We start from the raw sequence: 18,930 nt of genomic DNA, 5'->3' as shown, positions 1-18,930 counted from the left end.
CTCCCACACCCTGATTTGCTTACTCACAGCAAAAAAACGCTTACTGGGTTTCACGGATTTGTTCACTTTGGTGTCCGAATGCACAAACGCAAACTTTAACGGTTGAACGCATTCTGTGCTTATTGAAAGAGCATAAAGCTGGTGTATATATCCTGGATTATTGCATGCATTTAAAGCAAAGTTGAATCCAATTACTTCAACAATACGTTCCCTACTTTAAACCAGGAAAGTGCGAGAAGATTTGATAGACATTAAGCTTTGAAGATTAAGGCGTTTTGCTAGTCCAAAGAGTACCAGATATTTTGCATGGTCTGAAAACTTAATTGTTTGCGAAACAATCACCAAATGTTACATCTGCTGGTGTTCATCGGAGTGAAAACGGCGTGGAAAATACGCACTTTCAAAGACTGGTGACAAGGAATTAATTACTATTAGCATTTAGCAGAAACTGCAATTTGACTCACTTGAACTGAGAAGTTGGTCGAAAATTTGCTTTAAATCTTTCCATTTCGACAAGACGCAAGTTTTGTTTCTTTGGAGATGTGAAATATTGTTTATCAGCTCGAAAAAAATGCCGCGTCCACCTCCAGTTGTGACAGGGATCAGTCCAAAGGAGGGGAAACCAGGAACGAAAGTCATCATCAGAGGGGAAAATTTTGGGGCGAGGGCATCAGATCTCATCGGTATGAACGATTGTCATATTGAAGACGTTTGTAGCATAGTTTTGAAATAGCTGGCACTTGTGGATTGCTTTGAATGTCGGACTGTTTTCTATGTACACGTGTAAATGTATTTGTCAAAGCTATTTATGTTGGAACATATTTGCGTCTACAGTACATGTTATTTTAATAATCTCATATGCCAATCAATGATTTTTAAGATGCTACTTGAATGTACAATGAAACTTGAGGGTTTTAAATGCTAGGTTTCTCTATCAATATTGGTAGAGAAGTTATCAATTATGCATGACTAAGTGAATTTAAAATTTTAAGTAATTTGACCCCACCTTTGGCCCTATACACCTACTGGTATCAATGTAGCAAATGCAACCATCTTCATTATCACCTCATGTGGTTTGGCCACAACTTGTGGTTGATCATGCTGCAAAACAAATCATATTCATTGTTTTGATAACTATGTTTTTATTCCAGGCCTCACAATCTGTGGTGTGAACTGTTTGTTGTCGGCAGAATGGAAATCTCCGAGCAAAGTCATAGCAAGGACTGGCCAAGGTGACGGGAAAGGAAACGTAATCTTGAAAACAAAGGCTGGAGGCGTAGGGACATGTACAGTGCAGTTTAATGCAATACCATTCAATCCAGGTAAGCTTCAATATGCTAGTCCATTCTACATACAAGTTTATACAACATGTGGTTGATTTTTACCTCTGATATCTAGGTCCTCTTGAGGAGTCTGCTATTTGGATTGACGAGATACCACCTGAAGACTTACACACAAGCAGTCATGGTCACTCAACAGTTAAGTCATCTGGATATCAAGATCCCCTTGGAATCATCAAAGAGCCGAGCAGGTATTCATAATATGGGCATGAGTATTTATATATGTATTGATATATACTAGTTATGTACTGTATAATTCATTTTAATTGATGAGGTTAACTGGGTGCATTACTTGTGAGTTGGCAAGCTTTTGAGTAATCTTTAAGTTACATGTGGCTTTGCTTAAATGTGTTTTGTTTCAGGAAAAGACATGTTGAAGAGAATATCGATGAATTTTATCCTGAAGGTAAGTTTAAAAGATGCTACAGTTTATCTGAAACTTTCCATGAGTGCATTTTGAGTTTTGTTCTTGATTTAGGCTGCGAAAACACAATGAGTGTTGATTTCATACCAGCTGCATTTCTTCTAAGAAAGCACTCTGATGTCAAGTAAGCAAAATGTTAAACTTTTGTGTAAGAATACCAGTCTTCTGTTTGTGATATTACCCTCGACAAGTTTATCTTTCAACTGTTTAAGGTTTAAGCAACTGAAAGAGGGTTTGGAATATCTGAAGAAAGAAGAATCAAGAAGAGCTACTGGACCACTTGCATTTGTCAAAGAAAATATTGCAACCTTCATTGATGCAGAAGAAACTCTAACTGGTGTGTTTGAAGCAACCTTTTTTGTTGTGCCTTCATCTTAACCAGTGGCTTTGAAGTTGCCAAATTGTCTGCAGCTAAATATTTTTGTGATGTATTTAAATCAGATGATTGAATCAAGAGGTCTTTTTTTAGCTGTTCAAAGGGAAATGCTGAAAGATCAAAGTGGAAGCAAGGGAGGCTCATTGGCAGAAGCATTAGGCTCGTATTTGCAAGGTAGGCAGCATATTTTACAGTGAATTGCACATCTCTTCATATGCATTTGTACATGCAACATTGTGTTTTACAATCCATAATGACACACATGCAATGATATTATTATTAGGTGCCAGTAAACATGCGGATGCACTATTCCAAGATGTCTTACGACGCAAAGATGATGCTGACACTATGAGAAACGCCTTGAGTGTTTTACATCGATTTAGATCATTGTTCAACTTACCACAAATTATTGAGAAGAATATAAACCAGGTGAATGTTTTTGATGGCGTGAAATATTAGTATGATTTATTGTGGTTATGGTGGCTGTATTGTATTGTGGCAATAGTAATATTGACTGATTATGGTAACTACACTGGTGGTAGTGGTGTTTCTGATGATGGTATCTGTTTTTAAAGTACTGGACATGGTGGAGAGTTATGGTGGAGAGTTATGGTAGTTTTGATGGTGCTAGTGATTATGGTTATTTGGTAATGGGTATGGTAGTTATTGGGTTGGTATCACGGAAAGATCAAGTCCTGCAACTTTGCCCTCTTTCCTTGCAGGGTGACTATGAAATGGTTGTCAATGATTACTCAAAGGCCAAGTCGCTTGTTTCAGATAATGCACCAATTGTTTTCAAGAAAGGTACCATGCCTATCAGCACCTTCACTATGGGATTCAGCTGCTTGTTTTTCAGAGCATTCCTGTAATCCTGAGTTTAGAATCACACCTTTTTTATGTGTTTTAGTTTTGGAAGAAGTGGAGAGTAAAGTTGAGAAATTTCGAAATCAGCTACGAAGTTGTTTATCATTTCTACCAATACCCTTGAAGGATATGAGGAGATATATCAAGTACGGCAAGTTATTCACATTATTTTGTATGTGGAGATTGAATACTTATGTCCAAGGACACTTTGCCCACAGGCAGCCTTGCAAACAATGTTGATAATCAGTTGGTTACATCATTGTATTAATGTACAATGACGTAACCTTACAAATGAACATTGTTTGCAAGGCTGCATATGGTTTGTGTTGTCTTTCTACCATCAGATAGATCTTTCTACCATGGAATCAGGATATATTTTTTATGCATTTCTAGATACGTGATTGGTTTAGACTCTCCCGGCGACGTGGCCTGGGACTGTCTTATGAACCAACATAAATGGCTTTTAGGTTTGCTGGAAAATTGTCGCTCGGACCATCTGAGTAAAAGTACGTTTATGCAAAACTTGCTTTTCTTGCGCAACGTGAAACTCAAGATTTATCGTTTATAACGACTTCATTTAGAGGTCCGTGGTGCTGGAGCGTTACCTGTGCCATTGTATCATAGCCCCAGACGAGAGTCTGTGGATAATTACGGAGGTAATGTACAAACTCTGTTTGGCATTGGGCTCTCTCTGTGCAACATTTCAAATGAAATACGTTGAATATAACAAGCTGAACTTGTACGTTTGGTATACCTACATGTACATTTGTTAATACAAAAATGTTCCGTGGGAAAGAGCCTATTTGACAATTCAACCAAATACTCCATTCAGCAGAGTTCTTGTACCAACTGATAAGAGACCTTAGGTCGAAATATGTTGACATTTTCGATTATTTCTGTTAGTATTGAATCGTAAAAACATGTACATTTTTATCAGGCTGGGGGTCTAAAGGTCACGCTCCTCTGCAAGCAGTCATCTTTGTTGAAGAACTGTCCGACATCTTAGCTGAGAGTTTGCCTGATCTTTGGAAACTTGGAAACGAATACATAAGTGGAAGCCTGTTTCATAAGGTTTGGGAATCAAGTTTTAAAAGTTGGTTCTGACAAGGTTTAATACCTTTCAGTTATTTTCCAAATTAAAACTACTTTTACTGGTACATCAAATTTTCCGTTTCGTAACAGGAAAATATGGACCCTGAGAAACCATCGTTTGTTCCGCCCGATGAAAGAAAACTCGAATTTCAGGTACACCGTTTAGTTTCCTTTGTGAAGCTCTGAGAAAAACAGTTTTAAAAAAATGCATTAAACTAACCAGAGTAAACTAATTTGATTTTATGTTTCTCTACCTCAAGACAATGGTGGGTGAGATTACTGGGCGGTACTTAGACTACATCGAAGAAGTATTCGTGGGCGTTTACAAGCGTGAATCAGACAAGAAAACGCAATGGAGTTGTCGCCGTGAGGAAATTACTCCGTGGTTGCCAAAATGTGTCAAATTTGTAAGGTAAGGTCGATGTGGTTGGCAAAGTTATGGTGTACACTTTACCCACCCCCTCCGAATGTTTCCCTGTTAGGTTATAGAGTCAATAACAGGATTGTTTTCTCACCAACAGGCGATGTTATAGTACGCTGAAAACTCAATGCGGTAAGACTTCTGTTGAGGCATTGAAGCCAGTCCAGTTATCATTAGAAGATCTGCAGTTTCTTTCCACTCGATGTCTTATGGAGAACGCCGTCGAAGGTGAGACGACCTTTGGAGTTTGGCCGACCTCAGGTTCTACTGAATGTTGACAGCCTATTGATATCAGTTTAGATCAGAGTCAGTCGTTCAAGCATGCTTGAATCTTACCGCAATTGATTCCTTTAGAAATCAGAAATCTTTATCAAAACGAGGATTGGTCCAAGGAAACGATCAGTATTGGTTGTGTGATAACGATTTTGGTAAGTACATTTCTTATTCAATTCAATTGCATTAAAAATTTAAACACACCGCGGGTAAAAGGACTGAACTTCGCAAGTTCATACTGTGAGATCAATTGTCAATCTATATCATTTTTGGTCGCAGAATTACGCCCCCCCCCCTCCTGGAGAAATCCGTACCCCCTGCGTCAGACGTGCCTGAGCCCTCCCCCCCCCTTCATGAAAGCTGTAATCAGTCTTCTCTTCTTTTTCCAGCCAATAACGTTCGAGACAATAGTCATTGATATTCTTCACGTGCTTAAAGATGTCATTGGCGAGGCAACATTCGGGGGGGAGAAGGGTGAACAGATCCAGCGGGAGATGAACGACCTCTTTCTCAAAATGCTTCAGGTTTGCAGATGACATATAAAGACTAAACTGAGCTTCATTCGCATTGGATAACTAAACCTAAATGTAACTCGGCTGGGCTCAAAACCACAAGACATCGTAGTTGTTTCACCTCTGCAAGTTATCCTAGTTTTTATATTAGTTCTTTGTCCTACAGCTTGCTAAAGTTTTAGTTCATTTTCTTAGCCAGTACACTTTAGCCCCTATGTTGATTTAGTTCTCATCTCTCATACTTTACGAACGATTTTATCAACTTTAAGGCTGTGATTGAAAGTTTGGAGCACCTTGGCTTTCCATCCGACGAAGAACTCGACAAGATATCTGTGTAAATAATCCTTCTTTTTATACCAAGCTTGATGGATAGTTTCATCATCCAGGCTTTGTACAGCCGGTCGATGATAATGTAATACGACGTAGTGGTAAATGTAATGGTCACTATATGATTTTGATATTCGTACGTGTGATATTCGAGAAATCAAAATATGTTTTTCAGTTCAAGTCGACATCACTATGGAAGTTTTGATTCTAAAGAAGACGTTCACTCGATGAGCTCGATTAACTCACCTGCCCGGGTAATGTTGGTTCATTTCGTTTCTACGTTGGAGCTGTACGTGAAGCTACAGGCCTCACAAAAGAAGGAAGACTAAAGGTTTTCTTTGTTCTATAGGATGAACGTTTCCTGATAGTTCTTAGCTGTTGTTCCTATCTTCGTGACAGTGTTCTGCTGAAGATTGTCTCAACCTATCAAAGTAACGGACATGCTGGACTTGAAAATTTACTTCCAGTGAGTAGATTGCTGATAGTATTGATTCATTCGTGGTCCTCGTATATTTCGGCGTTTGGTGTCTGTACATTCGGATACCAAAGCCCAATTCTCTGTGTTCACGCTATTGAGGACCTGTAAGGATCACCTCTCCAGTGTAACTACAGGAGAAAACCTAAACTAAACTAACTTTATTTATACTGAATAGCTCTATCAGTTCTAAACTGTTCTTCCTAGAGGTCCAGTAAGGATCATCTCTTATTGATCCAGTGTAACTACAGGAGAAAACCTAAACTAAACTAACTTTATTTATACTGGATAGCTCTATCAGTTCTAAACTGTTCTTCCTAGAGGTCCAGTAAGGATCATCTCTTATTGATCCAGTGTAACTACAGGAGAAAACCTAAACTAAACTAACTTTATTTATACTGGATAGCTCTATCAGTTCTAAACTGTTCTTCCTAGAGGTCCAGTAAGGATCATCTCTTATTGATCCAGTGTAACTACAGGAGAAAACCTAAACTAAACTAACTTTATTTATACTGGATAGCTCTATCAGTTCTAAACTGTTCTTCCTAGAGGTCCAGTAAGGATCATCTCTTATTGATCTAGTATTTTGTAGCTTTATCAATACTTAGCTGTTCTAAAAGAAAAATAACTTCATTCTTGTTCTTGCAGTCATTTAAAAGCGAGATTACGACACTCGAAAATCGAATATTCAACGCTTATATTGAACTGAAAAGCGAGCCGCTGGTTGCCAGAATCAAGACGGGAATGTTTGCTGGAGATTTCAGCTGGGGTCGATGTTTACAGCCAACTGATGCACGTGATTATATCAAAGCAGTCATTCTTGAACTTGTTATAATACATGCACAGGTTCGTCTCGGGAAATCTTGGTTATTTGCGGGACTGGAGGGGATACAATGAGTACACTAATGTACATATCGCCTAACGCTGTTAGTACGAATACAAACAATCGCTTGCATCATCATTTATGACGTCATTCTTCTTGTTTCTAGGTGTTTTCTGTCTCGGCTTCATTTGTGCCCAGGGTTCTCTCTCGGTTGACGGAAATCCTGACTGAAGCAATTTACAAGTTGTTCAAAAATTTCAAGGGGAAATACACTACGAACGGAATTGTTCAGGTAAAGAATGTTCAGTGTTGTTGAAAATCAGGTAATGTGGAGTGAAGATTGATCTTTGCCTGGCATTTTATGGGGTAATATCAGTGATAACTTGGTATGAGATTTGAATTAGTATCTTCTTTCCTTTTGCAATAATGATATTGCGTGGTGATTGCATTGGCAGGTTTTGTTAGTACTCTAATACTCAACAGCTTTCATTCGTCTTCAGGCTCGCCTGGAACTAAAAGCACTTGGAGAAGCACTGGGCAACTGGCTCACAGAGAAATCAAGGTATTTTATGCCAACAGAGCAATTCAGGAAGTTCTGAATCCTTTACTCACAAACGCCTAATCTCTCATCCACAAACAAATCTACTAATCACGAATACTTGTTTTTCAATCTTAAATCTTCCGTTCAATTCATCCTCTAATTTTTCACAAACATCATCTACTCCTCAATAAACAAAACTATTTTTCTTCCACAAAACACTTCCTAATCTCCCACCTGCACATCCCTTTTAATTTCCCACTTACAAACACATTTTTACAGATCTTTTCTAGATAATTCTTTCCGTTGCATCCCTGCAATAAGTAAAGAGGAACACCAAAAGTAAGACGAACAAATATTGATGAATATATTTCCCTACTTGAAGTATATTATCCAAGTTATTCATAAACATTTTACGTCCGTTTTTTGTAGAGAAATTGACCGACTCTTAGAGGAATTTAAGGCAAAAACGAACTTTCAACTTTTATGTTTTGAAGAAAATGACTCTCTGGATACGTGACGGATAAAAAATGAAGCAAATAAGTTATGAATAACGAGTTATCTGGATTTATCGCTTTTAATTTAGTGCATTAAACGACTACCTAATTCGCCCTATTCTATGCATTTTTCAAATTTGTACATATCTCAGCATCTAAAATTATTTTTGTACTTTATAGAACTCTATCAGAATTGAATTTTAAGAAATTAAAGCGTTTATGAATGCGTTGAAGCTTGTGTAATGTTTATCAGAGACCAGTTATGAGCTATTCAAAGCCAGGTTAGCGCTTACCCTGGGGTAAATTTTAATAAAGTATTTTAGTCTATGTGCTTCTGAAACACTGTTCCTTTTATAACTTTAGAAAATATTATTTCTATCGCTCCAGAAAATATTGATGAAAAAAGATATTCAACTTTGTAAACAAGCGATTAGAAAAGATTTCATGTAAAGATTTGCTTTAACCCAGGGTTAAACTAACCAGCATTGATCAAGTGGCATTGATGTGCATGATTTCTTTACCCGCTTTTAAAGTCGCGCGCAATTGCGCCATTTTTTTCGGCAAGCAGGCGGCGATAAACGTCAGTTAACGGCGAATCGGGGTGACACTAATTATCGAAGTCGTGGCACTTGTTTCAAAATGTTGGACCTTTGAAATTTCTTGAAATATTTGTTGTTTTTCGCGAGAAATGAATTCATTTAGTCGATTTCCACCCTACGTCATCGCAGCTGCAGTAGTCTTCATGATAACATTTTATCACATTTTTAACCTTCGCAGTAAAAATTACAATCTTGAAAGGGGTTCGACTATATTGAAGGTGGGTGCCATAAAATTCTTTGTCAATTCAATCGTTTAGCGAAATATTTCCGGGCTATTATGTATCCAAAGCTGCTGATCTGTAAGCCAAACGTTTTAAAGCGAAAACGTTTTGTTTGCACTTGCAATATATGTCCTAAGTTTTCTGGATGTTTGGTTGACAGGAAGCGTTGAAAGTCAGCAAAGAGAAGAACAAGGTGCTTGTCAAAGATGCTTTGGAAAAACTCGAAAAGAAAGATATCCGCATCAAACAGTTGGAAGAGGAGAACTATCTGAAACATACAAAATTGGGGGAAAAGCAAACGAAACTGGCAGAAATGAGATCTGAGCTGGAAGGAAAAAACACCGATATTAAAAAGCTTCATAAGTTGGCTGTATGTTTGCATTCCAGAACGTTAATTGGGGAACTATATCTTGATATATTCAGTTCTGCCTGGTGGATTTCTTTTGTGAGCTATTGCACTTATAAAAGAAAATTAAAGAAATCTGTCAGGCAGAACTGAATATATGAATATTCACCCCCCCCCCAATTATCTTTCTAGTTACCGCACTGTCTTCACAGCATATATGGTAGGGGCTAATAAGGCAATCAGAATGAGGTAGACAGAAGGTTGTTATGGATCCTGGTTTGCCACTGAGTACAAAATGTTTTTCACTAAAGTTGTGCATACCATCAGTCCTTAATCCTTTGTGAACATACATAGCCTGGGAAATTCAATTGATTATTGTGTTTTAGGATGAGCATAAATCAGAAATTATAGCACTCAGTGAATCTGTATCCAATTCCAAAGATACGCTGACTAAACTATCAGGTATTGTCTGTCAGTCTGTAGTAAGGTACAACTTTATGGTTGGGTGTCTGGCAAATAAAAGACTGGGTATTATGGTATGATCAAACATAGTTGGTGTAGTTGCAATCTACAGAGAATTTTTGCAATATTTGTACCGATATTTGCAGTAAAAGCTGACCACTTGATGGTGGACCATAAGAAATTGAAAAAGGAGAATACAAAGCTTACGGAGGAAAATGAGAAACTTCAAGATGATCTGTAAGATTTGGATAGTTTTTTTTTATAAGCACTGATGGTTTTAAATTTTTGAATGGCAATAGCAAATAGCATAATGCTTTAGGAGGTATCCTCCTGCCTGTATGCCCAAACCCTTGAATTATCTTCTTATCAAATGTTACAGAGAGAAGGAACAATCTAAAAGAGCATCTCTTGATGATGACTCGAAGAGATTGAAGAAAGAGAACAACATTCTTCGTACAAAAGTTGGTGATTTGACTAGGAAAAATGAAGTTATCCAAGAAAGCATAAAACAGAAAATCAAAGGTAGGGTTTTGACTTTGCAAACCAGGGCAATGAAGAAGAGATAAAGACCCTGGCTTGTGCACGAGGTTGGACGATTCCTTTGTAAAAAGCATGGTCCTTTGTGAAAAGCATTTACTATGGAATGAAAAAAATGCCTTAAAACTTTTACAGCTGGTTTTTCGCCTGAAGCTGGATATATTCTAGTGTGTGTTTGTTGTATCATTAATATTTAGAAAGTTATGCTGCCCGCAGGGTGATGACTCATCAACCACACGGACAAGAAACTGAAGAACAACCCACACATAAAGTATCTGAAGATTTAACACATTTACGTAACAAATTTCGTCATCGTACTGATTCCAAGAGGCCAAAAGTTGCAAAGAAGAGTCACAAAGATTCCGAACAACCAACAACTTCAAGCAGTTTAGATCAAGAGATAACCACATCTGCCTTGGACAAAAACCAGAGTGCATCAGAAATCATGCCTAATAGGAATGTTTCGAGAGTTTTAGTAGAGAATTTAAATGATAGAAATATCTCAAAAGTAAAGAAGTATTCTGACAGTGTGACTGTAGCAAGAGTCATGGTAGATAATGCTGAAAACCTGAACAAAACAGATAGTGCATCGGAAATCATGCGTAATGGGAATGTCTCAAGAGTTTTAGTAGAAAGTTCAAATGATAGAAATATCTCAAAAGTAGAGAATTATTCTCACAATGTGACTGTAGCAAGAGGCATGGTAGATAATGCTGAAAACCTAAACAAAACAGATACAATTTCTACAAGAAAGAGCAGCTTTATTGGGAAATCTCGAGATGGTTCTAACATTGATTTAACCAATGAGCATTTTGCTCAAAACAAACCCATCGAAAACGTTCAACAAGGAGCAAATGAAGAGGAAAACTTTGAAGATGGAGGCAAGAACAGACAAATTAGAAGTGAAGAAAAGGAGGGAGAAACTAATGCTGATAGAGATGGTGTGTTAGAAAATGAAAATCCAAAGAGAGAAAGCCCAAATACAGACAAGGAGGAAAAGTTTGAAGGGCAAACAGAAGGTGAGGACATGAACAAAGGGAAGGAAGGAAGACTGGAAGAAAGTCGAGTCAAGGATGAAATGATTGAAGGAAAAAGAGAAATTGAAAAGATGAAAAGGGAAAATGAAGGAGGAGTGAAAGAAGGTAATTCTGACATGGGAAATGGAAGGTATGCTCTACCAGTATTTCCTGAAATTGATGATAAATTAACTATGAACATAAAAACTTTGCAGTCACCTAAAGTGTATGGTGAACATTTAGATGATGATACTAAACAAAACACTGTCATTACTACTAGTAAAACTGACTCTTGATTAGGGGGGGGGGGTTGCTAAGGGGAAAAGCAGGGGGGGTTAGAAAAACCAAATTAGTTGACCAATCACATATAGATTAAACATAGTTCAAGTGTTAATTTATTTAAAGTATTAGTGGGTCGCACCATGGTTTTGTAATTTAGTGCACAAATGTTTATGACTCAATTTAAAACGACAATTTGTACCAACATACAGCAGTGTTAGTAAAATAAATAAATAGTAATACAAAAAAGTTACAAACTACACATGTCTAAATGATTTTACATTAAATGAAATCAAGCAGTTGATCAGAAAATGTTTGGAATCATAGAAAGTTTACATTGACTTTGTCTTTTCAAAATGTTTGGAATCATAGGAAGTTTACATTGACTTTGTCTTTTCTAGTCCATAATGCCAATTATGCTACAAAGTTTAAGTTAGCTTGCAAGTTCTCAATATTTATAAACACTTCATAGTTCCTAAGTACTAATTAACTTAATTATCATATAGATCAATCCACGTGAGTAAAACCAAGTTGTAATTTGTAGCTCACTAGTTGGATAACCGTTCAGCATGCTTTTTAGGACAACTGACCACTCTTTCGTTTGTTTCGAGACTGGGTTGGTACAATAGCCCTTGGAGCAGAAGCACTTGATTTGTTGGTTAATTGACTTGTACTAGCCCCTTCTTCATTCTGTGAACTTTTTGAATCATTGTTTACCTGTTAAGAAAAGTAAAATATGACAAACCTAATTTGGACAAAACATTTTTGTAATTTTTAAAAGAAAATTTACCGGTGATTTTGTGCTTTGTCGTTTGTAAGCCGATGGTGTTGTCTTCACCACACTTGTTTGCTGAAGTGGTTTTTGGACCAAAGATCTTCGTGTTTGGTCCGCAGCTGATGCACTCTTTCTCATTTGTTCAATTTCACTTTGTAGAGCTTGTTGATTCCTCTCTAAACCTGAATTGCAAAATAATTTATTATTAAATTATCTTTTGAAGGGTAAATTTAAATCTGCTGCTATCAGTTGCATCGGCATCTCAGCAGTTACTCTCAACCCCTAAAGAAAACATTACAAAACCCTGATGTTGTTTTTTTTTTATCAAACACAAATAAACTGTACCTGCTCTCTTCTGTTGCATTTCTGTTCTGTCTCTTTGCAAATTTGCCATATCTTGGTTACATACTTCTCTAGTATAGAAAGCATTTGTGAAATTGTTAAATTGTAAAATTGTAAATTATAAACAATATTACCATGAACTTACAGCTTATGCATTATTTGTGCAGTACTTTCATTCAAAGACCGAGTGGCCTCTTTGTGCTTATCACAAACTTTGATTGTCTCATCAAGTTGACCTAAGTAAAAAGTTGTGTTAAGGCACTTGCTGTTACATTTACTAATTAGTGATATATATCAATGGATTTCCAATAAAATTCAGATTTCAGAGTTCATGGTAATCCACCAAACTCCATGTACCTTGCATGGATTTTATTGACGACATTGCACTGTCATACTCTTGTTGTATGTTGGAGAGGTCCTTCTTACTGTCATCCTATATGAGAAAAATTCATGACAAAAGACATCTCACAAAAAAATTTCTATTTTTCTTAATTGCATTGAGCAAAGAATGCCAAAGATGTCAGTATATTTTGCTAATATCTAGCTTCAAATATTGCCTGATAATGATCAAAACGATTATTTTATTTTGAAAAACGGTCAATTGTTGCAATATTAAAATCAACTATCTAATTTGCAGCTATAAACAGAAATTCGGCTCTGCAGACAAGAGCTATGTAAACTTTGTTGCAATTTCTGTTCCATTTTGCAAATTTGTTGCAAATTACTTCCTAATTGTCGCAATATCAAGTTCTCTAACTTCTCTACTCACTGCTTTTTTCTTTAACGTTGTCAATTCTTCTGTTTTTTTATTCAACGACGTTTCCAACTCATTGTATTTGGCTGACATTTCTTCGTATGCTTCTTGTTTAGTGGCTATGGTCTTCTTTAATTGTTCATTTTGTGCGCGTTTCTCCTTAAATTTTCCTTCCATTTTTTCGGAAGAAACCCGACATTCGTAAAGTTTATTGATGAGAAAAGACTTTCTTATAACCAACTGTTTCTTTATCTTGTTTATTCTGTAAAGTTGGAAAGACAAGATGCATATTACAACAATAAGCCCGATGATAATAAACTTCGCTCGGCGATTTTTCGGTGTTTTGGTCTGTACGTTTGGATCCATATTTGCAGTCGTGGGTCAGGAACGGCGGTGGTGTTATAATTAAACGTCTTTAACAATTAATACTTTCTCTTTGAGAGCTCTAAAGCATCTGTAGCAGTAGACTCCTAACTCACTGCTTGTCGACGTGGAAGGAAGTCTATAATTAGAAAGCCATTGTATTGTGAATTGGTATGAAAGTTTGAATAGATGAATAATTTATGTTTTCTCAAAAAAAGACAGCACGTGAAATGGTCTAAACACCGTGCGAATATCGGGTTTCAATCGTTTCATCGTACAGTACAAACATTGGAAGTTACAGCAAGTTTTCACGTGTTTATATTACAAGAAGTTAATATTTTAATGATAGTAATACTAATTTATACGGCTGGGTAGGCTGTCAAGTGAAGTGTCAAAGCCTCAAAGGCGTTCCACGTGGAATTGACAGAGTTATATACAGAAAGCCTCAAAGATGTCAATTTGTTTGGTTTGTCAAGTGGATTTTGCAAGCATTTCACGTAAGTTTTTGATATTTTATGTTGTCGTCGAAGGGCAGCGAGTGATTAAAAGTTTAAAACTAATCGTGATGGTTGACTCCTTGAATATTGAAAAAAGTATTTGAAGTAGGCAAATATCGAAACCGATTGTTTCGGACAGCCCACCTTCGGACAAAACTTTACATATTATTAATTATATTTGTTACGTCATATTTAATTTATCTTGATTATACTTTGATTCAACTTGATTTGCTTGCAATAGGATATGCGTTGATTTGTAATTTGATTCGGGACAGTTATATATATTAGGATAAGAACAAAGAGATTTGAGTTTGATATTGAGCATATAGCTTGTGTATGAAATGAAATGAAGTGCTGTTTCAAGCCGTAGAGACCCACTCTTCAGGTACTATAATCTTTATTTGTAATGTGTTAAGTTCTTTATTCACCAATCAATAATATAATGTAATCTAATCAAACGCAATCATTTTAGAATATATAAATAAATATTACGAAAATCTCTACGGTGTTGAGCGTGGTTTTGCCCATTGGAAACAAGTTCTGAAGATTGGTTAACACGTTGAGATGTTCAAAAAAGGACTGTAGTACAATCTGGTGCCGAGATAGCAGGCGAATTATCGTGTTTATTGGGTGAAATCATGAGCGACGAAGAAGGCCAAAGTGGCGTAGGTGAAGTATCACAAGAGACGACAGTAACACATGGCGTTGGTGAGTTAAACCCGCAAATGAGCAAGATAAAGAAAAAGCGCGCACTTCAACGAGGTAAGATGACTCGAACCATTAATAGAGTAAGAAAGCTTATCGACCAGGGCCCGGAGATGCGTAAACGAGTCGAGAAAGAAATGATAGAAATCCGCAAGGACTTTGAGTTAGCGCGTGAGTGTCATGCTGAGTTATATGAGTTTGCTGACGAGAGTCAAACCTCAGCCATGGACAGTTGGGAAGATAATTTGATCAAAGACTTTTACGATATGGAAGAATATGTTGAACACTACATTCAGTCCGTTCCTGTGCCACAACACGCTAACACAACGTCTTCAACTAGTAAACAGATTTCGGGACAGTCAGCTAGCAACAGCGAAAATATAGCAGCCGGAGGCAATAGTGTAGAATTACATCAAAATCTCCCTGAGGAACTCTCGACCGTACAGATCGAAACCAGGGAAACGACTGAAAACAGCGAGTTGGTAATCAACAGTAGCGTAGATAATACGGAATTAGACAATCCGCGGAATTTAACTAGTGATTTAACAACGCAAAACCGAGAGCAAGTCAGCGCCGGCGGCCTTTCGAAACTCGATCTACAAGTTAACCTGTCATCGCGGCAATCCTTTGACAGTTGGATAGATGATTTAATTGAGTTTAAAGAAACAGTTCTGCCTACCGAAGTTTCAAAAATGTCTATAGCAGAAGCGTTATATAAACTAGAAGCTAGTAAAGATATTCCAAGTATAAAGTTAATGAAATATGACGGAGATCCACTTAAGTACGTTGAATTTATCGACCGTTTCAAATTGCTTATACACGATAAGCCACATCTGTCTGACGACGTGAGAATGGCGCAACTGAAAATGCATGTAACCGGAAAGGCTGAGCGTACTATAAGCGGATTAGGCTCACAGGGAACTATGTACGCAACAGCGCTCAAAATCATTAAGGAACAGTTTGGCCAGCCAAGCGTTATAGCAAGAGCGTATATTACAAAATTGATTGACGAGCAAAGGATCAAAGGTAACGATAGACAAGCGTTACAAGAACTGTCTTTCGACGTTGTAAATTGCGTAGCGACTTTGAAACAAATTAATCATTTATCAGACGTCAATGCTACCGACAATCTCCGCAAGATTATAATGAGATTACCCGATCACCTTGTTCATAAGTGGAAAGACGTCGCGTCCGGCCTTAGAGAAAGGGGGGAAAGCCCGTCCCTCGAGCACATCAGTAAATTCCTCAGAAAGCGCGTAAAAGCCGAATTCGATCCAGATTTTGGAGACATTTATAACTTTAGTTCTCGAAAGCCAGCCCGAGAAAGAAATGGTGTTTACTTTAATCAAGGGAACTCTAAGAAACCGTTGAAATGTTACGTATGTTCAGAAGAGCATCGTGTTGTTGAATGTCCGACCTTTTCTAATTGCACAACGGATCAAAGAATTCAGCACGCTAAAAATCAACGGTTGTGCTTTTCTTGTTTGAATCGCGGTCATCTGACTAGAGAATGCAAGTCCAAAACAAAATGTGGTATAGACGGTTGTTCTCGTTTTCATCACCAACGACTCCACCCGAACACCGAACCTCCTCCAGCACCACTCAGTTCAGCAACATCAGCACTCGATAGCGACAGTATTATGCCCGTTGTAAGAGTCCAATTTAAATCCGCAAACGGAAGAGTTCTAGAAGGGAATGTGCTCGTTGATAGCGGCGCCGGTACTACGGTAATTCGCAAGGATTTCGCGAAGTCACTGGGACTGCAAGGACAACGAGAACGAGTTGACATAGCCGTTGTTGGCGGCAAACGTATCACCCAGAATGACAGTAGAAGAGTCAAGTTTTGGATTTCGCCACTTAGCGGAAGAGAATCTTACCCTATTGAAGCCCACGAGTTAGACCAAACCGTCATCAGTATCCCTGCGCTCAACCGTAACTGGTTAAAGTCATTCGATCACCTTAGCGACATAGAGTTTCCACATCGTGCTGGTCGGGTAGACCTCATCCTCGGGGTGCAGTATAGCCATCTCCACGCGGAGAACGAAGTTAGACAAGGTTCTCCTTTCCAGCCTATCGCCAAACGAACGAGATTGGGATGGTATGTCATCGGCCCGGACTCCGCCACGCGAAACCCAAGCATGAGCTACTTGAATTTTGCTCGGAAGATTGACCTAGAGAAGTTCTATCAGTTTGAAACAGTCGGAGTGCGAGCGCCTGAGTGTAGCTGTCCAGAAGAAACCATGACCAGAGAAGGAAAGAAAGCAGTGGATTTGTTTGAATCATCGTGTAAAAGGCTCGGTGGAAGATACGTGATCGGCCTCCCTTGGAAGAGAGATCCGGCCAACCTTCCAAACAACTACCCACTTGCAAAACGACGCCTCGAATCCCTTGAAAGAAGCTTAGCAAGAAATCCCAGTAAAGCCAAGAGTTACGCGAACGCCATTCTTGAGTATGAAAAGAATGGATGGGCACGGAGATTGACGGATCTAGAGATCAAGAATACGAAAGGCCCTGTGTATTACCTGCCTCACCATGGTGTGTATCGCCCAGAGAAAAGGAGCACTCCTCTGCGGATTGTGTTTGATCCTGCATCCCCCTACCAAGGAGTTTCACTGAACTCTTTGCTGTACAAAGGTCCATGTCTAATCGGGAATTTGCTTGGTGTTCTACTCCGCTTCAGAGAAGAAGCAGTCGCGTTTGCTGGGGACATTTCGAAGATGTTCCTACAAGTCTTATTACCGGAAAGTGATTGTCAGGTCCACAGATTCCTTTGGAGAGACATGGAAACGTCTCGAGAACCGTCAACCTATGTTCTCCTTCGAGTTACCTTTGGCGATAAACCATCGCCAGATATGGCGAGCTTTGTTATGTTAAAGATAGCTGAGGAACATCGAGAGACTACTCCAGAAGCATCAAAAATCATCGAGCGTGACAGATACGTCGACGACCTGCTTCACTCGTGCCCGTCAAACACAGACGCTATCCAGAGAATCTCTGATATCGAGAAGATTTTGAATACTGGCAGTTTCCCAATCAAAGAGTGGCATTGTTCTTCGAAGGAAGTGCGAGATCGTGTGTCTAAAGTTACCAAAGTGACGTCCCAGTTAAATCCTGTTTCCCTTCCAACCACCGAAACTTCCAACCCTAAAGAAAGCGTCAAGGAAAATAACCAATTCAATTTAGATGGAGAGCAAGGAGTCAAAGCGCTAGGAGTTTCTTGGAATCCAGTGACGGATACCATACATTTCGAAGTGAAGGTGACACAAGCAGAGCCATACACCAAGCGAGTGATCCTGTCCAACATCTCAAGATTGTTCGACCCTTTAGGTCTTGCGTCGGTTGTGACTATTAAAGCGAGAATTGGTCTTCAAGAGATTTGGAAGATGAAAAAATTCGATTGGGACGATCCACTGCCAAAGGAAATGCAATTGACCTGGAGAAAGTTGTTTGCGGAGATCGAAGAATTAAAGACCATACAGTTTCCTCGATGCCTACAACCACCATCACCCATTGGTTCACCAGAGTTGCATGTATTCGCTGACGCCAGCGTCCTCGCATATGGAGCAGCAGCGTATCTAGTTTGGTCCTCGTCATCTGGAAGGACAGAAGTACGCCTCATCTCCGCCAAGGCCAGAGTTGCCCCATTACGCCAAACGACTATTCCACGACTGGAATTGATGGCGGCCTTGTTAGCGACAAGATTAGCAAAAACCATCTACGATGAGTTCAAAATCAAACCTATAAGAGTGACGTTATGGTCAGACTCCATGATAGTACTTGCATGGCTACGTTCGGAATCCACTTTACTCAAATCGTTTGTTGGCGTACGTGTCGCAGAAATCCAAAGCACCTGGGAGCCCGACGTTTGGCGGTATGTTCCAACAGACCTTAATCCAGCTGACGACCTTAGTCGTGGCATTGCGGTCCATGAGATGAACGAGCGTTGGATGAATGGCCCGTTGTTCCTAAGAGAGTGTCCAGAACATTGGCCAACCGAAGTCAAGGAAACATTTCCAGAGTACCCGAAACGAAGGTCAACAAACCGTTATTTACGTTGCAACCTGTGAAAGGT

General features: G+C 38.6%; 4 protein-coding genes across 5 annotated transcripts; 3 read left to right on the top strand and 1 right to left on the bottom strand.

Annotated features, from left to right (window-relative positions):
• The first annotated feature begins 450 nt into the window (after positions 1 to 450).
• LOC114522488 (exocyst complex component 2-like) lies at positions 451 to 8,779 on the top strand. 2 transcript variants are annotated; one of them, XM_028543179.1, is made up of 28 exons: positions 451 to 683; positions 1,152 to 1,322; positions 1,399 to 1,531; positions 1,703 to 1,746; positions 1,819 to 1,888; positions 1,977 to 2,101; positions 2,234 to 2,314; positions 2,424 to 2,569; positions 2,716 to 2,787; positions 2,863 to 2,944; positions 3,048 to 3,150; positions 3,398 to 3,510; positions 3,586 to 3,660; positions 3,942 to 4,075; positions 4,187 to 4,249; positions 4,357 to 4,508; positions 4,618 to 4,745; positions 4,872 to 4,945; positions 5,180 to 5,314; positions 5,572 to 5,636; positions 5,805 to 5,883; positions 5,979 to 6,095; positions 6,753 to 6,950; positions 7,094 to 7,219; positions 7,428 to 7,489; positions 7,748 to 7,807; positions 7,898 to 8,243; positions 8,740 to 8,779. In XM_028543179.1, the coding sequence occupies exons 1-27, from the start codon at positions 572 to 574 to the stop codon at positions 7,983 to 7,985; spliced, it is 2,808 nt and encodes a 935-aa protein (XP_028398980.1). In that variant the 5' UTR covers positions 451 to 571; the 3' UTR covers positions 7,986 to 8,243; positions 8,740 to 8,779. The 2 variants fall into 2 exon arrangements, with proteins under 2 accessions (XP_028398980.1, XP_028398981.1); XM_028543180.1 differs by lacking the exon at positions 2,716 to 2,787.
• Positions 8,566 to 11,633, top strand: LOC114522497 (E3 ubiquitin-protein ligase BRE1-like). The gene is made up of 6 exons (XM_028543190.1): positions 8,566 to 8,779; positions 8,943 to 9,152; positions 9,515 to 9,590; positions 9,737 to 9,827; positions 9,970 to 10,112; positions 10,325 to 11,633. The coding sequence occupies exons 1-6, from the start codon at positions 8,651 to 8,653 to the stop codon at positions 11,437 to 11,439; spliced, it is 1,764 nt and encodes a 587-aa protein (XP_028398991.1). The 5' UTR covers positions 8,566 to 8,650; the 3' UTR covers positions 11,440 to 11,633.
• LOC114522504 (CAP-Gly domain-containing linker protein 1-like) lies at positions 11,558 to 13,919 on the bottom strand. Its single transcript, XM_028543197.1, has 6 exons — positions 13,309 to 13,919; positions 12,897 to 12,972; positions 12,685 to 12,775; positions 12,543 to 12,610; positions 12,213 to 12,379; positions 11,558 to 12,139 (listed from the first exon to the last, which is right to left on the bottom strand). The coding sequence occupies exons 1-6, from the start codon at positions 13,657 to 13,659 to the stop codon at positions 11,999 to 12,001; spliced, it is 894 nt and encodes a 297-aa protein (XP_028398998.1). The 5' UTR covers positions 13,660 to 13,919; the 3' UTR covers positions 11,558 to 11,998.
• Positions 13,920 to 14,289: 370 nt separating this feature from the next.
• Positions 14,290 to 18,925, top strand: LOC114522717. Its single transcript, XM_028543459.1, has 2 exons — positions 14,290 to 14,538; positions 14,626 to 18,925. The coding sequence occupies exon 2, from the start codon at positions 14,792 to 14,794 to the stop codon at positions 18,923 to 18,925; it is 4,134 nt and encodes a 1,377-aa protein (XP_028399260.1). The 5' UTR covers positions 14,290 to 14,538; positions 14,626 to 14,791.
• The last annotated feature ends 5 nt before the right edge of the window (positions 18,926 to 18,930 follow it).

This window comes from Dendronephthya gigantea, unplaced genomic scaffold (assembly GCF_004324835.1).
Source record: "Dendronephthya gigantea isolate DGI-Jeju-01 unplaced genomic scaffold, DenGig_1.0 000023F, whole genome shotgun sequence".
Classification (NCBI taxonomy): domain Eukaryota; kingdom Metazoa; phylum Cnidaria; class Anthozoa; order Malacalcyonacea; family Nephtheidae; genus Dendronephthya; species Dendronephthya gigantea.
Note: the sequence above shows the minus strand (reverse complement) of the source record. Positions and strands in the feature narration are given on the sequence as shown.